This window comes from Juglans regia, chromosome 7 (genome assembly GCF_001411555.2).
Source record: "Juglans regia cultivar Chandler chromosome 7, Walnut 2.0, whole genome shotgun sequence".
Lineage (NCBI taxonomy): Eukaryota > Viridiplantae > Streptophyta > Magnoliopsida > Fagales > Juglandaceae > Juglans > Juglans regia.
The window spans coordinates 41,908,360-41,935,205 of NC_049907.1; the positions used below are offsets into that span (position 1 = coordinate 41,908,360).

The following is a 26,846-nucleotide window of genomic DNA, read 5'->3' on the forward strand; positions in this document are numbered from 1 at the left end:
AATATTAGTTTTTAATAGTATTATTGTTTTGAAATTTTAAAATTTTAAATTTTTTATTATATCTTATGTAAAAATTTAAAAAATTATAATCATAAGATAAAATAAATTGAAGTGAGTTCCAATCAGAACCGAAGCTTAAGAAAAAAACGTAAGCAAGAACTAATCCCAGTGTAGATATTCAAGCAAAGAAATGTAACATTAGACTCTGCACCAATGTTTTGAATACCGTACTGGATGTCGTATCAGTCAAGGCACTGGAACGAAATATTTCAATACTGATACTGGTTCGTATACCGTTTCGAGATATGAATAAATTATATATAAAAATTATATTCGAAAATAATAGTCTATATATAAATAAATTATATATAAATACATATATATAAATTATAAATAGTCTAATTTGAATTGAAAGTCAAAAAATATGTTTGTAGTTTGAAAAAATGAAAAAAAAAATTAAAGGCCAAAATATCGGTCGGTACAAGCTGAAATAGTCGAAATATAGGCCGGTATAGACTGAAATACAGGCCGATAAAGCCGATAAGTCTACGTGGGTGACTCACTATAATAATATGAAATATATGTTTTTCATACTAGTTTCCAAATAAAAAACTTAAGATGGAGACATGGTAATAATTTATCAAGAATTATATATGCAATCACTTTTACGTAATTTTTACATACTCTAATTTGAATTGAAAGTCAAAAAATATGTTTGTAGTTTGAAAAAATGAAAAAAAAATAAAAGCCAAAATATCGGCCGCTACAAGCCGAAATAGTCGAAATATAGGCCGGTATAAACTGAAATACAGGCCAATAAAGCCGATAAGTCTAGTATCTACATGGGTGACTCACTATAATAATATGAAATATATGTTTTTCATACTAGTTTCCAAATAAAAAAATTAAGATGGAGACATGGTAATAATTTATCAAGAATTATATGAACAGTCACTTTTACGCACTCTAGTTATGTGATTGGTCGTGTCACTTTTTTTAATATAAAATAATGGATTTGGTTAATTATATCAATAGAATGTGTAAAATATATGTAAAAATGATTATATGAATCATAACTCATAATTTATATAGACGTTCATAAGGCCTGTTTGCTCAATTTAACTGCATTTTAAATTAACTTATAAAATTCCTGATTTACCCATAATTTTCACATAGATTTTTCCGTTTCCCCATCAATCATACATGCACATAATCACAATCGCATTATGCTGAATGGAAGAGAGACAAAGCATTCTGACTACCCACAAATAAATATTTCCTTGAAAATTGTTCATAGCCTTATCTTTTTTTTTTTTTTCTATATTATTGGGTTTGAGAAATGATTTTCCTATAGGAAAAAGTCACCACAAAACCGATTGTATTTTTTTTTTTGTACTCAATGATTAAATAATTATTTTTTAATAAATTTATGATTTTATTAAAATATTTTAAAAAAATTTGCACGTTTAGGAATAACTTGTTGTAATTTTCCTCGATCCTATTGGATTTTACAAAAGTAAAATGATAGGATCTCCCGCTCCAACTTATTTTATTTAGATTTTTTATTTAATAATTAAAAAAATGTTATTTAATAATATTATAATTTTTTTAAAATATTTAAAAGTGTTAAAATAATATGTAAAAAAAAAAAAACTTTTTTAACCACTAAAAAAATAAAAACGGGAGCTCCCAATGGAATCTCAAGCGTTGTCCTTTACAATATCTCAATTTCAAAACACTTTATTTATTTGGGTAAATAAAATTTCCAATACATTTAAAAATAAAAGTTTGCATATTAATAAAGGAGTAAATTTCAGCGGAAGTTCCACCACTTCTAATAGTAATTTTATTGTTCATAATTTTTTATGAACATATTATTTTTATCTTTTAAGACGGTATCCTTTCTGTAGGACATAGGTAAAAATAAAAAAATTTGTTACAAAAATTAGTTTTTTTACTTTTATATTCATCATTTTATATTATCATTCTAGAGTGTTTGTTAGAAAACTTCGTTCCCTCTTTTCATATCATATTTTTTAATGAAATATATTATTTGTTTAAAATAAAAATAAAAATAATAATAATTAAAAAATAAAAATAAAAGAAAAAAAACTTTTGGCACTCATCCATTAATCCGTTTGGATAGTATTTTATCTTTTTTCTTATTATTATAATTTTTTTTAAATTTTTATAAAAAACATAATAAATAATTTAATTTTTTAAATATCAAAATAATAATATTATTAAAAATAATTATTTATTTATTTTTTATTACAATTTACTGTTCAAACAAGACTGTTCTATTTAGATTTAAAGATGAGTTGATATGATTTTAAATGAGTTGAATAAAATATTATTAAAATATTAATTTTTAATAATATTATTATTTTAAAATTTTGAAAAATTTAAATTATTTATTATATTTTATGTAAAAATTTTAAAAAATTATAATAATAAGATGAAATAAATTGAAATGAATTCCAATCAAAACCGCAGCTTAAGAAAAAAAACCTAAGCAAGAACTAATCCCAGTGCAGATATTCAAGCAATGGAAGGTAACATCAGACTCTGCACTGCAATTCTGCAACTTGCTTAGTGCTTTCCTTACCCATATCAAGATGCCATGGAAGATGGACAGCCCTATCCCTTCTGATCTCACACTTCTAATTAGGGATGGCCATGAAAAGAGTAGGTACGTGGCTTTGAAACAAGTAATTAGGAAATTAGGAACGTTGTTTGCGGCTCGTTTGGCAAGAAAACTGTTCTAAAATACTTTTAGATATTTTCCTCTAAAAAATAATTTAAATATAAAATATTTTTAATTTTAAATATTCAATTCTTTTATCTGATCATTACTTTATTATTATAATTTGTCCAAATTTTTAAATAAAATATAAAAAATAATATTATTTTTTAAAATTTCTAAATAAAAATAATATTTAAATATTTTTTTAACTTTATAATATTTTTATTCAACTTTTTTTGTTATTTATCAAAATCTAATAAAATATTTTAACTCAAATAATGTCATTACTATTCTTAAATATATCAAAATATTCTAAGCCTCCAAATTGACCCTAAGATTAAGATTATGGTAACCATGCCCAACATCTGTCCGCAAGACCTTGATCATTGTATTTTACTGGTCTATAAGTAAATCGAAAAAAATAAGAACATGTAAAAACATTCACAAAAACGTAAATCTGAATAAAAAAAAAAAAAAATTATTCATCCATCAACCAAATATAAAGTCATCAAGGCTACATGTAGGAGCCCAGTTGGTAGTCAACGCCATGGTTGCCATTTTGCCAACTCCACCAAGTCTCTCAGATTTTGATGTCAATCCATAGCTTTTCCATAGGTCAATTAGTGATGATGATTAAACAAGAAAAAAAACATCAATTTTCAGCTCCTAGCTTTCAAGAACCCTATGATAAAGATGCATGAAAATAAATATCATCTTGAACAATTAACTAATTCAGATCAAGAAGATCAATTAAAGATCAATTCAATTCAATCTAATTTTAAATTGAATATAATGTTTAAATACTTAATTCTCAAATCACTAAACTCATTTTAACTCAAAGCATCTTTACACGTAGAACTCACAATTATTTTCAACTCAACGTCTCTTTACATGCATAATCCCTACAACATTTTTCAACTTTTCATGAAAAAATTCATGAGTTTAACTCATCTCATAAAATCGGTCCTATAAAATAGGATTGTCAATTACTTATAAACATACCTAAGATCTTCTCCATAGGCAATATGAGATTATTCCTCAATATTCCATAAATACATCTAAATTCATTTTAACATTCAAACACATCTAAATGCATCTTATGTGGGTTCTAATGTTAACTTACTACTATTCATAAAGAACTTAACTCAACATCCAAACGATACCTAATGTTCCTAACTTTTGAAGACCCATGTTAGATCTTCAATTCTAAGCAATGTTTTGAATTATATAAATTATAAATAGTCTAGTTTGAATTGAATGTCTAAAATGAAGAAGAAATGAAAAAATAAAAAATAAGTAAAGGCTGAAATCTGAAATATAGGTCGGTACAGGCCGATACAGTCGAAATTCTGACCAATACAAAACTTGACCCTTCTCTATACTGGTTACCCTGCCGTACCGGTACGGCATACTTCGGCTAAAATGAAATTAAAAACCTTGATTCTAAATTTCTAAGTCTTGGGAGAACTTGAAAAAACCGAGAAAAGCTCCTTGATTTCAGAACCTAATACAGAACATTCCTACATTTGCAAGCTAAGGCATTTTTGGAAAAGAAAATTATGGAGAGCCCAAGCCATCAAAATTAGGCAGAAACCCATCGGCATTATTTGAATCTAAACAGTCGTTGACAAAATATATTATCTAGAAGGTTTTATTGGTTGACTATAGGAAAGCCGACAAATAATAGAGCCCTTTTTTTTTTTTCCTGCAAAAAAGGTTTTGCGCACAAAGAAAGAGAAGCCTGAGTGGAATTGTACAAAATGGCACTAACGTAAGTGAAATGAATGAAGTTGAACCACAAATATGTGAATTTAGGGGTTCATATTATCCTCCACTCGCATGCAATAATGCAAAAGTCTTTATTTGCAGAGAGGACGGACAGCACTGAAATGATCCTGGCCAGCTACAGTTTAAGGATGAGCCCAAATGAACCACAGGTTTTATAAAAGAAAATGCATATGCTATCATCTTTTAGGATTGGTAGTGTGGTACAACTTACAAGGCATTTTGCATTATTATTGGGAATTTTTGAGTAACCAAATCTCCAAACCTAAATTTAAAATTACAAAAAAAAAAAAAAAAAAGTTGAAATAGTAGTTTAGTGATGACCATATTCATCGTTTCTTATGATCTTATTGGTGAATTAAATCTAATGAGAAACAAATAATTGGAAGGTTGTGTACTTAATTTTTCAAGAATTGTGTTCCAATTGGTTAGAGCACCGCCCTATCAAGATGGAAGCTGTGGATTTGAGCTTCGCTTGTTCCAACCCAAGATTCAATGAACCGATCAGTTCATTTATCTATTTTTTGCGAAGAGAGGGAGAGACAGAGAGTCGGCTCTAATTCCCTCCAATGGGAGGGTCATTCTTTCATTTCACATTTGTAAAACCCTATCTCAACCATTTAAAACTTTCATAACCAACAAATTTTTACATAAATGGCTATATCTTTTAAGAAAGAGTTCATTGTTACTGTTATTCACGAATAAGAAATGATTTAATTATAAAAATAAATTCATAAATTGACGTGACTTGATTTTATACGTTAAATTGTAAAATAAACTTAATATATCTATATATTTATATTAATTTATAAATTTATTGGTATAATTATAACACTTTTCTTCTTCGTGAATAAAGGCGGTAATGCAAGCCAATCAGTTGCATTGAATGACAGAGAACATGGGCATCAGGAGGGCAGGCTGGGGGAAGCTTTTTTCTCAAAGCTGTCCCTTGTTCCAACACACATACACGAAGGAAAATGGAATATTACATGTAATGCTGAGATGGCATTAGACCAACCTGTCCAGAAAGGAACCCAGCTTTATATCCGACTCAGGGAATTGGAAAGTAGACAACATGAGTCAAGCCGCTTACCCCCTAATTTCCAAAAGAAAATGAACATGAAAGTAAAAGCTGCCCTTGTACCCTTTTACTTTACTTTACGCCTTCACCACTCATTTAAACAGCTAGATCTAATGATCTAATTATTCTCTGTACTAAGAAACAGACAATTAATGGTGGCCAAAAAAGCAGACACAGTTGATTTTCTCTTCCATGGGAAGCCTATGCTGCGTGACTTTATCTACCTCGTGAATGGAACCAAATAAAGATTACAAAAAGAAAAAAAGAAAATAGAGAGATATATATAGGTTGAGTGGCCCATTTGTCTCCCCCTATATTTTTATCTTGAACGATCCTCTCTCAATTATCCTCTTTTTTTTTTTTTTTAATTTTTTTTTTTAGGGGAAGATCATATTATTGGTCTGTAGACCTTTTTGATAACATAGTGTACCATCATGCCCATTAGAGCATTGATATTGAATTGATTAAATATTTTTTTATTTTTAAATTTAATAAATATTATCTATATTTACTCCACATTAAATTAGTTAAATTATTTTTATTCAAACTATAAGTTACAGTAAATTCATTCTTCTTTTCAAATATAAAAAAAAACTATAACAAGTCTAAAATTTTTTTTGAGATTATTATATTATAGATAGGCATGTGCAAAAAACGACCCGACCCGACCCGAACAATACGGGTCTAACACTTGATCAGGTTCGACCCGTACAAACCGCTTACAAAATCTACAGTTGAAACCCTAGCCCCCTCCCAAAATCGGTTTTAACCCGCTTACAAAGTCTTGTTTGCTACCGTCGAAGGTATAGAGTCTTAAGGTCTTGGTTTTGCAGCAATTGTGGAATGCATGGGTGAAGTTGAGGGAGGAAGATTAGTTATGGAGGACGGGACTAGCGGTGAGGTGGAGGACTTCGTCGATGGAGACCAAGTTGTTGAGCTCAGTGAGTTGGAAGTGCGACTGTGAGAGAACCAAGACCATGGCTATTTGAGTTTTCTGAGTTCATCTTCCCATTTTATCAAACACTTCACAAGTTTTTCACTTTTCTCACGCAATGCACCATTTTCTCTTTAATTCATTTTCCTGATTACATTCATTTCACAATACATCCATTTATATTTCCTTAGTCATCTTATTTTACATTTTTACTTCACTTTACATTGAGAACCATAACGACGGGGTAGAGATCTAGAGGCAACCGACGGCGAGTTGGTGACGGGCTAGCAGTAGTGGGAGCAGAGACCTTGGGTTTACAATCCGTGAAGTGAAAAGTGAAATTGAGAGCCAACAATATTGCGAGAGTATGACTTGAAGGAAGAGGAGATAACACAGGTTGAATATGCGGGTCGGGTCGGGCCCAAATGTTTAACGGGTTGCAGCCCTAATTATAGATATGAGATTTTATTATCTATATACATATGAGATTATTATATTATAGATTGTTAGATTGTGAAAATAAAAATGAATATAATTTGTTAGAGGTTATTAAAGATTATGAAAATAAAATAAAAATTAATTAAAAAAATATAAATAATAAAAAATTATAATATTTTATTATTATAGAGAGCGTGATAACTAATTCAATGTAAACTTCAAGTTTTGAATGATTAGCTAAAGGTGAAAAAGATATATATTAATTAAAATTTGAAGAATATAATGATCAGTTCGATACTAATACTTTTATCTTAGATAGTTTTTTATTGGTACCGAGTGTTTAAAAACAACATCCGGATTAATTTCGAGAGTATAAGGACTCTCGATAAGAAATTTTTATAAATGCACTTTAAATAATTTAAGAAAATAAATCTTCCAATCTGATAATAAGATTATTTTCAGATAAGAGGATTTGTTTGAACCGAGTGGGTTGGCGAAGGGTTTCTTTTTAAGTTTGACAATTCGACTACTTGTAATGCTGTCTCTCCTTTATTCAGCCTCCCCTGAGCCATGTTTTGACTTTTGAGCCAGGATTGTGAGAGTGATTATCGGTCGAGCTGCACTTCTGTACCGCTGCAAGTGACCGCTGTGTAAAGGTAATATTTTTTTTTTATTCACATTTTTTTTATCATTTTTAAATATTTTAAAAAATATAAAAAATACTTCAATATACTAAAAATGATTTCATTAATTATTAAATAAAAAAAAAACAAAAACAAAAACAAAATTCATTAGCTGTCAAATGGAGCGGTAAGACGACATAATAGTTTTTTTCTTATCGGTAGAGCGGTGTGTCACACTGTCCGGTTTGATGTTTCAAAGTTGCATTGGTCCACGTACTGTCTATATCTCTTCCAATTATTATTTTTTTGATAAGTAAGAAGAAATTTCTCTCTTCCAATTATTACAAGGAGGATCAACAAACCGCCCTACCATTTGACCATCTCCAGCATTTTGACGATTTTCCATTCCTTTGCCTCTTATTCTTCCTGGGATCCGGTGAAAAGTTACCACCACCACCTCGAATCACCCAACGAAATTCACTTGCTATTTGCCCATCATTTGGAGCCGATGTCCCATTGATGGATAGGATACTGGTAAAGAAATGGGGTTAGTTTAAAAGATTGCAACTCTGAATCTTGTACCACCGAAGCAGGAGTTACAGATCAAGCAGACTTGCCTGGCGGGCAATCAAATTTCTGCAAATCAGAACAGCGTTTGCCTCTTTACGTGTTACTTCGAGTGACCAAAATTAAAAACCATCGACTGTCCCAATCCATTCAACACGGGCAAAAGATTAGAGAACTCACCTTAGGTTCAAAACAAATTCTTATAGACACGCATAGACGCCTTGTTTATTCGCTGGAACAACTCCATGGATACACGTACATGCTGCTGCCTAGAACTTGAAATTCAACAATGTTTTGGCAACACATGAACGGAAAATGCAAGCCATGATTATGAGAGAAAACAAAAATCAGTTTGTGGATTGCAGCAATAAGTAGAACAGCCAAACTTATAGTACATCGTCTTTAGCAAAAAGGGATTCAGAAGTCGGCTCAAACCAAGAGCAAAACTACCACTTCTCTCAAAGTCTCAACCAAGCAAATCACCAAAGCCCCACAATGCAGCATTCCACAATTTTTTTTTTTTTTTTTCTTTCACCTTAATCTCCCATATCTCGATTCTCCAATCCAAACAGCAATAAAACAAAAGAATTAAATTGGGCGAAACCAAAGAACGCTATCCTCTGTTTCTAGTCTATGGCATAACCCAACACACTTAAGTCAAAAATTCCCCTACCAGACGTTTGATTAAAACAAATGAACTTTCACTAACCACCCTAACCAGCCGATACAACAAACCCCTAACTCCTAACTACGCTAAAATGTAAATTTTTTTAGATATTCTACTCTACCCTTTATCCACAGACGTCACCACCATCCCCATCCCCATCCCCATTCCCATTCCCGTATGTTTCTGTCTCCTCATCTCCAGTATCTTCCTGTGAGAATTGGAATGCAACTCGGCGGAGAACGAGGGGCTACTCGCCGGGCGGTACTCGGGCACGAGCCTACCGGACTTGTATCGCACCCCACAAGCATTACACAGGGTTTTGGGCCCGAAAGGACCTGCCCGCCATTGCGGGGTCTTTTCAGACCCACAATGCTGACATTTCCTCCCGATCGTCGCCGTAGACGCTACCGGTTTGACATTCTTGGTAGTCGCTTGTTGTCGGCTCCACCATAGCTGCAGCTGGCACGGCATGTAACGGCGACGCTTTTGGCGGCACTTGCTGCGAGCTCGCACGGGGAACTTGAGGCTGCCACAGCACCTCACGAGTGTACTACTATTGGTGGTGCTGTTGGTGAGGCTGCTTGTGGTGCTGCTTTCGAGCAACGAGACCGGGCTGTGGTGCTTGGATATACTCCCCGGGTGCTCCGAGAGTATCCCTGCGAATGTTTCCACCGCTGGGAACGCGTCTTTGTTCGATATCCATTCCAGGTCCTCCTCAGCAAGCTCCTCCTGTACGTGCCAGATAGCTTAGCTTAGCTTAGATTCGCTTTGGGAAGCAAAAACAGAAAAAGTATATAGCTTAACTCAACCGGTTGAAAGTCACTCGACCGAGTCGATTTGAGAAAAGAAAGCACCGGTTTTGTTTTGTAATAATTTTAGCGTGGACAGCAAAGGGCATAAAAAGCCGGATTGATTTCTTACAGTGACCCGGGGTAGACAGAGATGCTCCAACAGAAGGGTAATATTGTATTTTCGATGGCTTTCTGTTAAGACAGCACGTCAAAGTGATGGGCAGATATGAGAATATCTCTCTTCCCATTCATTGGTGCAACTATGACCTCGTGAGGAACAGCTCACGATAATTAAGACCCCCAGATTGGAACATCGAATTGACAATAACACCCTTTGTCTATGCCGACAACTACATAATATCTAGTATTTTGCACTAGGGTTTACAGGGGTTAGATTGTCCTCACGCATAGAATAGTACCACATCTTCATTAAGCCATCAGCTCTGACTCGACCGACTCATGGTCGACTCGGAAATGAAACCGAAAACAATCGGTCAAACTCCCCCGAGTCGAGTGGGGCCCGACCTTAACCCTAACCAAGACATCGAATACCACCCCCCGGAGATCCTACCAAACCCCCGGAGTCGGCGGCAAACTCGCCATGCTTTGATAGACGAAAGAAAAAAGGACCGCTAGAACAACTTACAGAGGATGGAAGGCCAGGATCGTCCGAGTGCAAAAGGTCGAACGACAAGGGTCCATGCCCGCGACGGTTAAGTGGAGGAAGAGCCTTTCTAGGTTTGTCTTCGTCGTCGTCTTCCTCGCCTATATCCGACGCGAAGTCCAGCAGGTCGTCGACAAAGCAAGTCGCCGTGTCAGGAGCTTCCATTACGAACAGAGAGACAGAGAGAGAACCCAACCCAACCCAACCCAACCCAACCCACGAAAAGAACTTTCCTTATGTTTTCACCCAGACAGAGAGGGAGAGAGAGAGAGAGAGAGAGCTTTTCCCGTTCTTTCTTTTGGCTATATTTGTTTGCGGAGGGTTTTCGGGTGGAAACGAGGGGACGTTGATTTTTTGGTTATTTTCTTTTCAGCTTTAATTTTTCATTAATTCACCCGTAACGTACACTAGGGAAAATACTTTCCTGCGATGACCCCACCTGTTTTGCCAAGGACCTCCATCATGAACACTCAGGAGAGTCGAAAGGTTCCACCCAGGAAGGTAACGGTAGCCGTGCGATGACTGGGACGTGGGGTCCATTACTCCATTCCCCAGTAAGGAAGAATGAGCGGAGCAGATTGAATTTCGGTAATTGATTTATGAGAGGCAGATTTCTGGACCTAAACTTCAAAAGTGGCTGTGCTTCCAAATCTGAAAAATCTGAAGCTGAAGGTCGAGTGGTGGGACCCTGAGTGTGCATGCTCTATTTTGCATGTGTTGGGTGGGGCCCACCCACGTTGCCAATTGAGTAGCGTTAGGTGGGATGGATAGATAGATCATATATAGATAGATACCATCCCCCCAGAGATAATAACGCCATGCCCACGTTCTCAAAACAACGTGCATCTCACATGCTACCACCGAATCCAAATTATATTGTTATTATTTAAAAATTAATTATATTTATTTCTTTTTAAAAAATTAATTTTTTTAAATAAAATATACGAGAATTACAAAATTCATAATTATATCTAATACTATTATTCTTAAATGCATGAATCTCGTCTCTCGCAATTATAAAAAAGACTATTTTGAAAAGATTATTATTATTTTTTTTATAAAAGGAATACTTCATTCATACTTAATAATTAAGAATAAGTTATTTCAAAAAATAAAAAATAAAAAATAATTAAGAATAAGTTACAGTAACGTGTACAATGACAAGCTAACATATATTAAGCATACGTGTATCATTTAAATTTAAATATGGTAAGGGGATATGATAAGATAAAGATTTGGAAAGATAGCTGGCTATTTGTCCTAACTTCATATCAGGAGCAATCTCCATTAAAAAATCTGGATGAAGAAGGTACTGTTGGTGAGCTTATTGAACAAGGTATAGGTGAATGGAAAACCCAATTAATTGCTGATACAAGCTTTGTTTGGAATCTAAATTCATCTCAACTAATCATTATAACTTTTTTAAATCTCAACACAAAATATAATAAATAATTTAATTTTTTTAAATATCGAAATAATATTCTAACAATATTTTATCATCTCAACTCAACTCAACTCAGTTTAACATCCAAATGCAATCTTAGTAATGCTGAGGTTGAGATAATCATGAGTATTCCTCTGAGCAGATTGAGAATTGAAGACCAACTAATATAGGTACATACTAGGGATGAGAAGTTCTCTGTTAAGAGTGCTTACCATTAGAGTAGTCGAGGAGGAGAATGGTACGAAGGGAGACATCTGATTCTATTGACATGTCAGAAGGCTGGAACAAATCTGGAGTCTGAATGTGGAAGGGAAAGTCAAGATGTTCCAATGGAAGCTGGGATAAGAAATACTGCCTACTAAGTTGAATTTGTTTACGAAGAAGCTGCAATGGATAGCTTGTGCCCAGTATATGGAAGGAAGGATGAGTTTTCTATACATATTGTATGGAGTTATCCTGCTTCATCAGACGTTTGGTCTGAAATTGGCAATCCAGTGCAGAAATGGGTGTGTTCTAAAGTTGGTTTCATGGACTTATAGAAGAGGCTAAATGAGCAGTTATGTCTAGAGGATATAGCTTTAATGGCATATGTTATGAGATTAATTTGGTTGAGAAGGAATTCATTGCTATTTGAAGGCAAGTTTGGTCATCCAAGAGGCTTAATGCTAGAGGCAAAGCTAGTTCATTAGGAATTTGCTGAAGTACAAGACCAACAGAGGGCAAAAATGCATCAAGTAACAGCTAACATAACTGCAAGTTATTGCAGAAAACCAACTGGTCTTAATTATATGGCAAATTGGGATGTAGCAGTGGATAAGCAGACAAATAAGGTTGGTATGGGGATTACAGTAAAAAACAATGAGAGTGAGAGTATGGTAATGTTATGCTCGAGCCTAAATTGTATGGTAGAACCAGTTATTGCAAAAGCTTTGGCCCTAGGGAGAGCTTTGGAGTTCTGTGTTGATTTGGGTCTGTCACAAGTTATATTTGAAGGGGATTATCAAACAATTGTGAGGAATGGTAATAGTATTGATGATATTGATACCAACTATGGAAGTGTGACAAAACATGTTAGAGGTATGCTAACTGATAGGCTGAACTGGAGGGTCTGTTTTACATACAGATAATCCAATAATGTGGCACATAAGCTAGCAAAGTTATCCCCTTCTTTTCATGAGGATAGAATTTGGATTGAGGAAGTTCCTGCACAAGTAGAGAACTATGAGATGAGCGAAAACCTTTGTAATGATTTTGAGGTTATTGAATGAATAATAAAGTCAGTTATTGTTTATATATATATATATATATATATATATATATGAGTTGCAAAAAGGGTTTTGAAGAATGTTGTGCGTATATCATTTTCAATTGTCTCTTAATTTATGCGATAAACTTCTATACAATGTTGTATTAAGTTCTCACAAATCATTACTATTTTTGGCTCCAACGCGGTTGTTTGCAATAAAATTGAAGGGGTTTGGTTTGGATATAAAAGTGATTTTAACTCAACTCATCTCATCTAATCATTATAATTTTATTAAATTCTCACGTAAAATATAATAAATAATTCAACATTTTCAAATCTCAACATAATAATAATAAAATTTTATTGAACTTTTAATTTTAATCTAAACTCATCTCATCTCAACTCACTATCTAAACTATTGTTTTAAATTTTATACCGTACCGGCCAGTACGGCCGAAATTTTCCATACCGGTCGCTGGGCCGGTACATGTACTCCATACGTTTCGAATCAGCCGGTACCGGTCGTACCAGCCTCAATTTCGGCCTATACCGGCTTATATTTCGGCCGGTACCGGCCGATATTTCGGCCCTCCTTTTTAAAATTTTTTTTCTTCATTTTTTCAAACTACAAGCTTATTTTTTGACCCTTAATTTAGACTAGGTTATTTATAATTTATATATGTGTATTTATATATAATTTATTTATATATCGACTATCTCGAAACGATACCGGTATCGAAATATTTCGTTCTAGTACCTTGACCGGTACAACTTTCGATACAGTATTCAAAATATTAATCTAAACAGCACCTTAAACTAATCAGGGTAGCTCAATGGGTAGGCAATCAAGGCTCCCCACCTTGAGTAGCCCCCATAACAAAAACAAATCTCAAAATATAAATTATAATAAAAAAAAAATTGATTAACATAAAAGATGGAGAGAATCTTGCCTAGAATAAAATCAACCTTAAACTTTAAAATTTGTTAAAATAACTTGTAATTGTAGAAGTTTTATTTAAAAAAATCTTACACAAAATGTACAAGATTTTCAAACAACAAAGAAGCTTGAATAAAAGTGGCAAGATGTAGATGATGATGTATTACTCTCAAATATTTTCTAAAATGTGATGTGTATATTGATATTGATGCCCTTGATTTGTTTTAAAAAATTTTCAAGTAAATTATCTCATTTTATCTCATATCATATAATCATTACAATTTTTTCAAACTCTCACACAAAATATAATAAATAGTTTAATTTTTTAAATCTCAAAATAAGAATATTTTATTTAATTTTTAATTCTCATCTCATTTTATTTGTGTAATTAAATGAATATTAAAAAAAATTATGAATAGGTGATAATATTTAAATATTATCATTATTTTCAAATTAAAATCTCATATTAATAACTCGATTTAAGCTACAAAATGTCAAAATATATTGAACGGCCTGCTGACCAACCTTTGGCCCGGACCAGAGTTATCTTTGATCTTAAAAGGACGAGCCGTTTGACTTGTCCCTTAGAAAAAGACGAAGACACTTGGCTTGTGATCGGTTATTTGAGATAAGATACCAACATTCATGAACCCAATAATGCTTTTGTTTTTTATTTTTAGCTCGTCAATACTGTAAATATATATTTTTTTTAATTAAAAATTTTATAATTTATCAAATATCCAATAGTTTTGGACTTCGTGTAAATATTTAGGTAGGTTGGTGGGGTTGAATAAGGATGTGATGATATGGATTTGTTAGATTTAAAATTGATGGCACTAAAATATCTTGATAAGAAAGACGGATATCAGAATGTTTTTTATTATTAATCTGTACATAGAGTATACCATTCACATCACTTACATGATAAAATTTAATCAATATAATTCAAAATTCAAAATTCAAAATTTATTTTCTAAATTAAATTATATTATGTATGTATTTTATTAGGCGTGCTCTATACATCGACTTGAAAATATAAATTTTCTTTTGACCATATATATTTGAATAGTGTAGTAAACTCCAATTCAAAAGGAAAACTATTAATCATTCTTAATTATAGATGGCTCCATGCTCAAATCTTATAACAAAATATCATTTTTTTTTTATGTAAATACTTATTTTTAACAACATGGTGTATTATGATAAGATAAGAGTATCATAGATTCATATATCCCTTATTCTTGAACTACTAATTACTAAATTTGCAAACCTTTTTTCGATGCGCATATGTTTAAAAACTATATAGTAATCTATATAGTAATGTTTGTATTTAATCTCTATGTAGTAAGGAACTTTTTAAAAACTTGGTGTTACTCTATTGAATGGTTATTCCTCTATCTCAATGAGTTATTCTCTTTAGTATATCTATACCTTTGTCATAAAATTAAATCACACAATGCAATAGCTAAACCATCGAGCCTATAAGTCCAAGATTTACAAACCAGGCCCAGCCTAGAAAACCAGTCCACCCTCGATGGGCTCAAGCTGAGCAGAAGGCCTGGAATATTGGGACAAAAGATGGGCCCAAACAACCCAAATTTGGGCTCTGACAGTCCCGAGCCAATCCGGAGCCGTGAAGAGGTAAAGATCCTAGTACGCTGTCGTTGCGTCATCCCTCCATTACACACGTGGCAGCCTGGAAGAACCCCCCACCCTGAAAAATCTACTAAACTTGCTGTTCAACTGGGCAACGGGTTTTCTTCAATTCATCTGCAGATTTCTTCTGAATTGCAGAACCCGCGGTACTAAGAAGAGACAGAGAGTTGTTGAGATTATGAAGTGTGTGGAGATGAAATTGTAAGAACAGTCTTTAAGGAAAAAGAAAGAGACCAAAAATGAAGGGGTTGGTGCTTCATGCACCTTTCATTACCAGTGGGAAAAAGCTTCCTTTGTTAGCTCTGGTAGACACACTTCCATGCTCTGCCAGCATTTGTAGAAAGAACATCTCACCCTCGCCCTCGTGTAAGTTCCCCGCGAATTTCACTTAATTTTGTTTTTAAAATTTCATTTTGACACAGATTTGGGTAGTTGACTTCAAGAATGGTTTAGTACGAAATCAACTTTGGATTGTATTCACTTGATAAGTTTAAATTTTAAGTACTTCCCGAACAAGGGTGGTAGAATATTAGGGGTTTTTTGGTGATGGATTTGGGTGGACTTTGAGCTATTGGCTTGTGAAGATTTTGGGTAAGTTTGGGCACGAATCGCCTTGGTTATGGTAGGATTTTAAATGTAACGGTTACGTGTAGTCAACGAATTTTGTCTGGATCTTGGTGGGAGATTTTGTGGTGCTGGTGGACATAAATTAGCAGCGGTGAAAGTTGCTTTTTTATTTAGATCAATAAACGCTCGGAATTAAATCCAATTATGTAACGAAATTGGATTGGATGGAGAGAAAGTTCAAATCTTGTAAACGTATTGCCTTTGTGCCCAGGTAGCAGGGATATTGCATATTTCTGTTCAGTCGAGTGTTATTCCTTTTTGCGATTGAGACTGATTCAAAGGAATGCCTTTAATAAGTTAGTTCTAACATCTCTGAAGGTTATGATCATACCTTTCATCTATGAGTAACATATTTCCTGACTGATTGATAGTGAGATGTAGAGGAATATCAAGGCTGAGCTTGGCGCGTGGCATGGTCAGAGCCCAAGCATCCAATGTTAGCATCGGATCCGAGGGCTATGAAGGCCGAGGAGAAGAGGACAACAAAAAGATATTCTCCAATGGTCTACCCAATGATAATTCATCTGAAATGTGAGTTATAAGAGATTTAATATGGATGATGCTAAGATTGCTAACTTTTAGGTGTCAATATTTTGAGACGAATAATTTACTTAACAACAAATATATTTTGAGATGAATTTACTGTTAGTATTAGCAACAAACTGGTGTTTGAGTTTTGATTGTGAAACCAATTACATGCTATAAAATTTCTTGTTCCTACGGATGTTACTAGACTTTTGGGGCATCCTTTTCATCATATAAAAATCGGTTGAATGATTTGCATGCTAGAACAAAAGCATGGGTTTATTAATCTTCCTGAGATGTTAAAAAAAAAAAAGAAGAATAAAAAGTCCAGAAGGGGAAGCTAATTCTTCTTCTGTAATTGTAGTTTGTTACTTTAATGTGTTTTTGGGAATAGATAGTGGAGTTTGTTTTAAAAAGTAGAGCAATAGCTGTTATGTTGTGCTCCCTTCTAATAGAATATTTCATATGCACGTTATTACTGGAAATATAAACAGCATAGGTTTGGCCCCTACCTTTTATTCTTTTCATGGGTCACACATTTGCAAAGTATCAATTGAACTTCCAAATGTCTTGGCACCTACTTTAGAGTTTCTTATGCTGGAGGTCTGATTGTATGTTTGTCAAGATAAGATTAAATTTGCAGCTTGAATTTAAGAAACCAAACTTGCTCTGTGACTCTTGAAGATCCCCAATGGTTCAAACGTTGTGCATATATTTCTTCTTTTGCCCCCATCTTGTTGAATGGTCTTGTATGCCGTCCAATATAATGCATTTGAAATTTTATGTTGAACTGCCGGTGGAACATAATGCCCCCCTTACCTTGAATCTGTACTCATGGGTGTATGTCTCTTGATTTGGCAGTGAGAGGCATCAAAATCGAATGCCTTATCCTCTCTCTATAGCTCTTGCGCTGTTTGGATGTGGTTTAGTGTTTTCACTGGTTGCATTTGTGAAAGGAGGACCTTCATCAATTTTAGCAGCAATTTCAAAGTCAGGATTCACTGCTGCATTCTTGTTGATACTTGTGTCTGAAATTGGAGACAAGGTAAATAAAGTAGCATAGACTAGATGTCATTTCATGTCTCCTGTTTAAATTTGCAGTATTGGGAAACTAGTTTAATTTATGTATGGCTAAAATGTTCTTTTCAGTTGTCCTTGTCATTCTATTTCTTGTATCCTGCCGGGAACCCTTATCTGTCATTGTAGCCCTATACTTTCACTTGCTCTGATCTATTGATAGATGACTCTTTCCATTTTCCTTTTTCCCAAACAATGATTTTTCTTGATTTAATCTCTTTATATTAGCCCATGAGTTGTATCGATAAAAAAAAACCCCAACGAGTTGCAACAGTGTGGAATATGGTCCCTATCTGTCTAGTGTGGTGTATTTAGAGGAAAAGGAATGTTAGAACTTTCGAGGATCGTAAAGAGCTACAAAAGAGCCTAAAAGTTTCTTTTGTCAATATTCTGTTCCTTTGGGCAACCACTATAGATTTTACTGGTATAAATTTTTGTGATTTTCTCGTATCTTTCTGTTTTTAATCAGTGTCCCTCTTGAATAGATCTGGTGTACTTTAGGATAATATACCTTTTGTGTTTTGTAATAATAAAATGTTCTATTACTCATATGAAAAAAGCTCTCTGTGTTTTGGATGTATGCATTGGGTTACAATGTGGGAATAAACATTTTCAGCTTGGTCCTAGTCCCTGGTGAGGTGGTCAATGAGAATACATCTTGAGGTTAGAGATTCAGCTACCTTGAATGAGGAGATATAATTAATGACAAGAATGCCATAAACAAAAAGTGATTGCCCAAACATAAAACGAGGTGATAGTTACGTCAACTGTTTTTACCGTGCATGTCTATATGCTTGCAGTGAATATTGTTACCCTTTTTGCATTCAAGGTTTTAAACGAGAAGTATGTTGGCTTTTAATTTACTTTTTATCCGTTAATCAGACATTCTTCATTGCGGCACTCTTGGCCATGCAATACGAGAAAGGACTGGTATGATCTCTCCAAACCTTTCATCTCTCTCTCTCTCTCTCTCTCTCTCTCTCTCAGTGAGTATTTGTGTGTGTCTACACACCCTCTCAAGCAAATTTATTGGTCTACCACCCTTTTCCTCTTTTGTCATTCTGCACATCCTTCATCCTATATATTTATGTGTTTTCTGTTTTTGTTCTATGTGGTTTAAAATTAAAAGAAATAGAGAGAGTTGCAGATCAAAGTGGACAAGCATGCAAATTTTTTTGAGTGGCATCTGAAATTTTTGCTATTGACCATTTGTTAGGATATACGGGAGCTCTTTCTTTAAAAAAAAAGACATGAAAAAATTCTGAGAGAGGATCAGAATTGAAGAAACATGACGATGCTTGATCATTTATACATTTTATGTCTGAGCTTGTTTGTTGTGGAGTTTTGGCATTTTTCAGTCTGCTTTTAAACATTGTTCCTTGATAAATTTGTATCCACTTTTAATGAATGTGCACGTAAATCATAAAAAATTAATATGATTCTTATCATTTAAAGTAATGCTGAACAGACTACTTTGCACTGCCTGAATTATGTATATATAATCATGGGACATACTACTATATAAATTTCTTTGATAAATTCAGTTTAAGAGAGTTTCCAACTCTGAATTTCTTGCAGCAATGTCTTGCTCAGCATCAAGTAACCTATAAGTAGTGGACTCCACATATCTCATGAAACATTGGTAGATAATTTTTCTTAACTTGTGTGCTCATTTGGAATGCAATCCAATGTGCAGAAGTGGAGATTAGAAAGCAGGTCACCTTAAATATTATTCTGTCTTTGTGATTGAACTCTAGCTCAAAAGGTCATTTGAGCGAAGAGAAATGAATGGCAGACATTCATATGTTTGTCTTTGGGAGTGTGAATCTTTTGAAACATAGTGATTTGAACATTTTCCTTCAAGCATATGGCAACTAGAGCACACCCATTTATTCACTTCCTGTTTTAACAAAGGCTTGCAATCATGCTGGATTGTTGCATCTTCTAATCAGCGAGATTGATCAATTAAGTAAATATAATTGCACATACATGAAACATTCGAATAAATACAATGATTAAATGTTTCCTCCATGTATTTAGAAACCACATTGCATACATTATTTCCCCTTCCAATAATATAAAAGGCTTGTCAATATGACATGGTTGTAATTGTATATAATTGCATGTTGTAAGAGAATAAGAGAATAAGGGCCCTTTTGGATACTTAGAATATCTCAGTATATCTGTGAATAATAATGAAATGATTTGAGTTAAGATGTTTTATTGGATTTTGGGAAAAGAGAGAAAAAAGTTGAATAAAAATATTATAAAATTAAAAAGTTGTTTGAATATAATTTTTTCATATTATTTTTGTTTTGAAATTTGAAAAAGTAGTATTGTTTTATGTATTTTGTTTGGGAGTTTGTGAAAGTTGTAATGATTAGATGAAAAAGTTGAAGATTTGAAATTGCAAGTGTTTTGTGTTTGAGTGATGTTTGGGAGGAAAATATATGAGAATATCTTAAAATACTTGAGAACAGTTGTGTTGCCAAACGGACCAAGAGAGAGAACTCTAGGATTGGGACCACTTCACCCAAACTCATTTGCAAGCTAGGAAAGTCTTGTTGCATTGGATGAAATATATGGTTTGTTGCCAAGCAAAATGCTATATAGCCCTGGTGGCTTATATATGGCCTAGGATAAAATACATGAAGTACCCAACTTCCAGAGGCTATAAAGGATGTAACTGTATTATTGAATTAGCCAAACATTAATTAGTTTTATAACACTAATATATCCAATGAAAGGGTCAAATCTCAAGCTTTCCCTTTACTTGGGAGAATTTCAAAGTGGTGCAGGTCATATTCATTCTCTTCATATTTATTCTAGCTTGTGTGCAAACAAAATAATCTTCATAATTTATACCAATGTCTTACTGCTTGATTATTACTTGGATTGTACTGCATTCTTGTATACAGAAAATGTTGTAAACTAGTACTGCACAGTGAATTTTCTCTCTCTAAAAAAAAGGTGCTGAGATCAAATATCTTGTTGACACTGTGTACTAATGCCTGGAAAAGGATTTTGCATCGAATTAGGAAAGTTATTTTGATAGTTTGTTGTTCTCACATAGTATTTAATAATTGGACAGGTTTTGTTGGGGTCAATTGGTGCTCTTGCACTTATGACAGTGCTATCAGTTGTAATTGGACTGGTATTCCATTCAGTGCCTGCTCAATTTAAGACCAGTAAGTTGTATCATCAGTATCTGTCATCTTGACCAAATTTGCTTATTTGCCTAACTACTTGACTGTGTCCCAATCATCAATTGTATTCCGAATACTTTCCTTAAAAATATAATCAAAGCAAGATATTTTTTTGATTTTTCATCAGACTACAATATTGACCTGTATAAGTTGTGGACACAACTCTGCTTGGCAGACGGCAAAGCTCAGACAAGCTTGGTGGACAGCAAAGCTTTATATCAATATTTGAGCTTGAGTTTTTCTTGATTTGTTACCCCTTTGGGCCAGTACAATTGCTGCCTTTGTTGCGCATTTGTTCCTGTCTTTTCCTCCAGTTGCACAATTGTGCTTCTATTAATGCATAGAAAGATCTCTTGTTCAAAATGATATTTCAAATGTTTGGGGAAAAAAAGGAACCATATTGCAGTTAAATGTTATAACATTTAGCTGGCATTGTTTGATACATTGTCTCATTTCAGGAAGACTTGATTGGGATATTCCTAGGACTTGCACTTAGAGGCGCCTTCAAGCATCATGAGTGTTAATCTTAGAATGCCTCGTATCTGTCTGTGTCATTGGCCCCAAACACTGCCAATATGGTTATTCAAAAGAATTAGGTGGATATTCTTTTGCTTTTCTTTCATGCGAAGTGGTATCTGTCTATGGCAGAGGTTGATTCAAAGATATTGTATAAACTTGGCTCATTTCTTGATTAAACCAGAAAAATAAATGTCCATTAACTATCCAAGATGGAGCTAGATATCTCTTGTTATGAGTTTTATGTTGTTTTGGTCCTGGATTCTTTGTCACTGAGATTGATATTGGACAACTCAGTTTCTGTGTGATGCAAATGGTTAGTTTCCAGTTCCCAGTTCCCAGTTCCCATGCTGGTTAACATTCTCTGAAGTTGGCTCATCAATTCTCATAGGTGGAAGAGCTCACTGGCATAACCTGCAACATGGAGTGCACGTGTTTTTTGCTTATAGTATATCAAGTTGCATTGCTTCAAATTAGTTACTTTTGAATATAACAACATTTTTGTCTGCATAAACCATCCGTTAAACATTTTTTCACATGAAGTTTTCTTTCTGCCATCTGAACAGCATTGCCAATTGGAGAATATGCAGCGGTAACTCTTTTGTTGTTCTTTGGCCTTAAATCTATTAAAGATGCATGGGACCTTCCTGCAAATGCAGTTCAAAGTGGTGACAAGAGCAGCCCTGAACTCGATGAATTTGTTGAAGCTGAGGTGCTTGTGAAAAAAAAGGTAACCGTCTTATTTCATAACCTACCAGTAATGGGGTTCCACCTTGAGGTTCATTGCTTTCCCCACGATTCTGGCAGGCTCTGTTGTGTCTGATTGTTCTATTAGATGATACCCGCAATGTTATGATGTATTTTTTCCCCTTTAGGTGTCAAAACGGCTCTCTAATCCGCTTGAAATTGTCTGGAAGTCATTCAGCCTTGTATTCTTTGCTGTAAGTATTTTCTGTCCTTATTTGCAGTAGTTTTTTTAAAAAAGGTTAGGATATGTTTTCTTGGCTTTTAACCAATTTTGATCGATATTCATAAACAAAAAACTTAATTGATTACTTCAAACTTCATAACCTTCTGTGATTGCCAAATTTTTGGCATCACATTGGTGTAAAAGTAGTCATCATTTAACTTGGAACCTAGGGGTTGGGTTTAAAAAAGAAACTTCATCTGGGTATAAAGTGTGACTAAGTTTTACATATTGAACCACATTACGAAAGTCAGCTTATTGTTATTGCTTGTAGGAATGGGGAGACCGCTCTATGCTTGCAACAATTGCTCTTGGCGCGGCACAGGTACAAATTTCCAAATATTCAAACCGATGCATCAGAATCACATTTTACAATACACAGTCCATAACTTCTCTTCTCCCCCATCCCTCTGTTTTTTTTTTTTTTTCAGTCCCCATGGGGTGTGGCAGGTGGAGCCATCGCCGGACACCTGATTGCAACGTCTATGGCTATTCTAGGAGGTGCCTTTCTCGCCAACTACATTTCTGAAAAGATGGTAAGAGCTAGAAATCGTTGCTTGCGACTTAGAACTGGAGCATTTTGATACCCTTGCAACTCACTCAATCCTCATTCAGGTTGGCTATTTGGGTGGAGCACTTTTCCTAGTTTTTGCTGTAGCCACACTCTTCGGAGTATTCTGATGAAGTATTTGGAAGCCACAGTAGAGGGAAATGGGAGAGCGGTGAGTTCTTAGCTCAACCACAGTGGAACAATGCAAAATGCAGAGACCATGCAAAACAAATCGCAAAAAATAAAGAGGTAAATGGACAAGGAATGCGAGATTTGCCTTGTGTATGAGAAGCATATATTATTCTTAGCAAGGCTCAACGTTGATGGTTTGTAAGCTAGGCTTGTTAAGAGGGTGTTTGTAAGATGATCATGATCTTGAGAATTCCGGGTGATGTTAGGAAGACAAGATTTTGTACTGACATTCTTTTTGAGAATTCCGGGTGGGTCTTCTCTATCATTTTTTCATTGTCTTGGTAGCTCCTATAAAATGAGGACCTACAGATGTTACAAATCGCCAAAAATATTAATTATCATCCTTTTAATTATTATGTTTTCATCAAACATTAAATGATTTGAAAGTTATTATTATTTATTAGATGTCATATCATGTCATTAAATGATAAAGGAATGATAGCGTTTGAGGTATTTAGCATCACTTTTCCCTATGTCTGGAAACATCTTGGGTTGACTTCATACGAGGTTTTGTGTCTGGAAACATCTTGGTTTGATTTTCTTTGAAGATGAAATGAGATTAGATAAAATATGTTAAATAGTAATGAAAATTTTGAATTAAGTTGATATGAGATGATTTATAAAAAATTATGTATTTGAATAATGAGATAAAATAATAGTTTTTATTTTTTGAAATTTGATAAATATGTGGATTTCACTAATGATTGAAGATTATTTTATAATTATTGAGAAATAGTTATGAATGTATTAATAGAAAGTAATATTTATAATTAATTAAAAATTATATCATAAATAAATTTATATTTCAAAATATAATTTTTTTAATCGAAATTATTCTATATTTTTATCAAAAATTAAAATGGTAGATTTTGACAGAAGGGAAGAGGTGTGAATAAGGAGGAATAATCGAAATAGGATGAGAAAAAAAGAAAAGTGTACTATTTACATAACTTTTTACTATTTAGGTCAGTTTTGTATTGTTTATTTTATTCTTTAGTCTATTTATATCAATCTTATACTGTTCACTTAACTTTTTATTGTTTATATTAAGTATTAAGTTCAAAACGTAAATGAAGACTAATGTTGCGTTTGGATGTTGAAGTGGGTTGAGTTGAGTTGAGTTGAGATAATAAAATATTGTTAGAATATTATTTATTATTATTATTATTATTTTGGGATTTGAAAAAGTTGAATTGTTTATTATATTTTGTGTTGAAATTTGAAAAAGTTGTAATGATGAGTTGAGATGAGTTGAGAGAAGTTATGATTCCAAACGAAGCCTAAAATGTAGAGAAGAAATAAAAATATCCTACTAGCCGTTTGGATATCCAAATGAAACTTATCGTACGGTCTATATGAGGTAGATTGAATCTCAAGTGGGTAATCAAATGGAAAAAATCTGTACAATTTCTTACTATTAACACTCCTTCCACACACTATGTGTTTTTTAATTTTTATTATTTTTTTATCAAAGATTTAATATATGAATAATGAATAGAAGAATTGAATTAGTTTAAAAAGAATAAACTACAAAAAAAAAATTAAGAAAATTATTAAAAAAATTTTTTAAAAAAAAAAGTGGTGTTGGAGGTAGATTATGTAAGATTGCTCAACCAAACCGCTTTTCCCAATTTACTTCATATATTGCCTAAATCCAAATTCGATCGTGGCTTCCAGTTAAAAGCACAAACATAGTACGTAAAACATATAAATCAAAAGAAAAATGCTGCCTTTTATGGGAGGATAAAAAGCTTTCGCTTAGGAAAACTTAAAAAGAAAAATGCTGCTTTTTATCTTAACAACTTGTCAACTTGACGTGACATATTTTTAATTTTATATATACAAATTTTAAATAGTTATTTTTCTATCAATTATTTAAATCATAGTTATTTTAAATGTGCCACGTAATAAATATAATTAAAGATTAAAAAAAATCAAAGATAAAGAAAAGTATTTCTCAGTTTTAGATTAAAACATTCCATTTTTTTTACTTGAATTTTAAAGATTTTATTGCATTAAATTCAATGAAGTAGTTGAGTCAGAATCAAGGCAAGCATGGTTTAAAAAGGTTGTGGGTTGATGTGAGGTAGCTGCCACGATACGGTGTCCGAATCTACAGATATCCGATGTTGAAGAAAATTGTGTGGATAGAATAATTTAAAAAATAAATACGATTTTGAAATGTGTAGAACATTATCTTTAAAATGATAATTGCCTTCATTTAAAAGAGTTATGCTATCAAATTATAAGCAATTCATTTTTAGAATATAACAAAGTCATCAACTGCAGATAATAATTCTGAAAATTTTCTTTCAGAGTTTCTTTACAAAATTATGTAAGTGACTGAAAATATGAGATAATAGAATGAATAGATTCGTGGGTCTCATCTCTTATTTATAGAGAATGAAGTGACACTATGTGAAAGATTGTAACTCTTAACTTGTGACTTTTCAACTGACTGTTACTGATTTAAATGTCATAATGTTTCACTTAAAAATCAAAGGGTATGTGTTTAACCTAGTGGTCAGGCGCCTCCCTTGAGAAGGGGGCAATTGTTTGAGTCTCACAAAATGTCTTTTCAATTAAATTGATTTTTTGAAGCACTACTACATCCTATCAAAGTGCCTATTCGGCCTATGTACAAAACACCCAAGCGTTGTGACTGTTTGGCCCACATGCAAGGCTTAGCCGGCTCAAGCATTGTGTCTATCCAAGTCTAACACTTTACAAAATAAATCAAACTGCACTTGTAGAGTTTCAAACTTATACCCTTTCATTTAAAACAACACATCATTACTACTGAACTAATTCATATCTTTAAAATAATGATTCACGTAAATAAATAATAATTTATATATTTAATATTACAATCTATAATAAATATAACATCCGAGTCGTAGGCGTTGTGGCCATCGCTTCATATCACCAGATTGTGACAGATTTTGCAAGGAGAAAATGCAGGAAAATAGTGGAGCATGTTACGTTGATGCTGTAGGCCTGTAGCTAATGCATGTTTCTTTATCTCCAACCAAAAACCTTTGGCAGCGTTGTAAGCAGGAGATATCTGGGTTTGTAACTTTGTTGTCTGTAGCAAAAGTTGTGTTTGTTTTCACAACTCATTTAAACTCATTTCATCTAATCATTATAATTTTTTTAAATTTCTACACAAAATAAAATAAACAAGTCAACTTTTTCAAATCTCAAAATAAAAATAATATTAAAAAAATATATTATAACAATATTTTATTTAACTTTTAATTTTAATCTTAACTCATCTCATCTGTGAAAACAAACGGTATTCTACAGTTTGGTTGTTAAGGTTTATTATATGTTAACAACAATAAAATCAAAATGTTGTCTTCAGTGTTTAAGCTGTTTGTAATCAAAATGCCCTAATGTGAACTATAAATCACATACACACTCTGGCCTATGACTTGGAATCTACATTTGAAAGGATTTCATCTGGGTTAATGGCAAATTTGGATGTCAACAGTGAATTGCTTTCCTTACAAACACAACTTATACTGGTTGGTCTAAAACACGTGAGATTCCTAGTGTTTCAATCCAAGCATCAGTCCAGAACAGCAATGAAGTATCATGAAAACAA

At 33.3% G+C, this 26,846-nt stretch overlaps 2 protein-coding genes across 2 annotated transcripts; one reads left to right on the plus strand and one right to left on the minus strand.

Moving 5' to 3' along the window:
• Window positions 1–8,481: 8,481 nt before the first annotated feature.
• LOC109009792 (GATA transcription factor 1) lies at window positions 8,482–10,651 on the minus strand. The gene is made up of 2 exons (XM_018990407.2): window positions 10,279–10,651; window positions 8,482–9,570 (listed from the first exon to the last, which is right to left on the minus strand). The coding sequence occupies exons 1-2, from the start codon at window positions 10,459–10,461 to the stop codon at window positions 8,959–8,961; spliced, it is 795 nt and encodes a 264-aa protein (XP_018845952.2). The 5' UTR covers window positions 10,462–10,651; the 3' UTR covers window positions 8,482–8,958.
• Window positions 10,652–15,635: 4,984 nt separating this feature from the next.
• Window positions 15,636–23,633, plus strand: LOC109009791 (protein PAM71-homolog, chloroplastic). Its single transcript, XM_035692544.1, has 10 exons — window positions 15,636–15,945; window positions 16,578–16,737; window positions 17,593–17,776; window positions 18,691–18,738; window positions 20,900–20,996; window positions 22,097–22,260; window positions 22,406–22,471; window positions 22,772–22,822; window positions 22,929–23,033; window positions 23,113–23,633. The coding sequence occupies exons 1-10, from the start codon at window positions 15,819–15,821 to the stop codon at window positions 23,176–23,178; spliced, it is 1,068 nt and encodes a 355-aa protein (XP_035548437.1). The 5' UTR covers window positions 15,636–15,818; the 3' UTR covers window positions 23,179–23,633.
• Window positions 23,634–26,846: the final 3,213 nt, after the last annotated feature.

Excerpts from the sequence above, each read along its gene's own strand:
- LOC109009792 (XM_018990407.2), bottom strand. The coding sequence starts at position 10,461 with ATGGAAGCTCCTGACACGGCGACTTGCTTTGTCGACGACCTGCTGGAC. Across the intron at positions 9,571-10,278 it reads ATCCTGGCCTTCCATCCTCT|GAGGAGCTTGCTGAGGAGGA; the intron begins GTAAGTTGTTCT and ends TGGCACGTACAG.
- LOC109009791 (XM_035692544.1), top strand. The coding sequence starts at position 15,819 with ATGAAGGGGTTGGTGCTTCATGCACCTTTCATTACCAGTGGGAAAAAG. Across the intron at positions 17,777-18,690 it reads TGTCTGAAATTGGAGACAAG|ACATTCTTCATTGCGGCACT; the intron begins GTAAATAAAGTA and ends TCCGTTAATCAG. Across the intron at positions 18,739-20,899 it reads TGCAATACGAGAAAGGACTG|GTTTTGTTGGGGTCAATTGG; the intron begins GTATGATCTCTC and ends ATAATTGGACAG.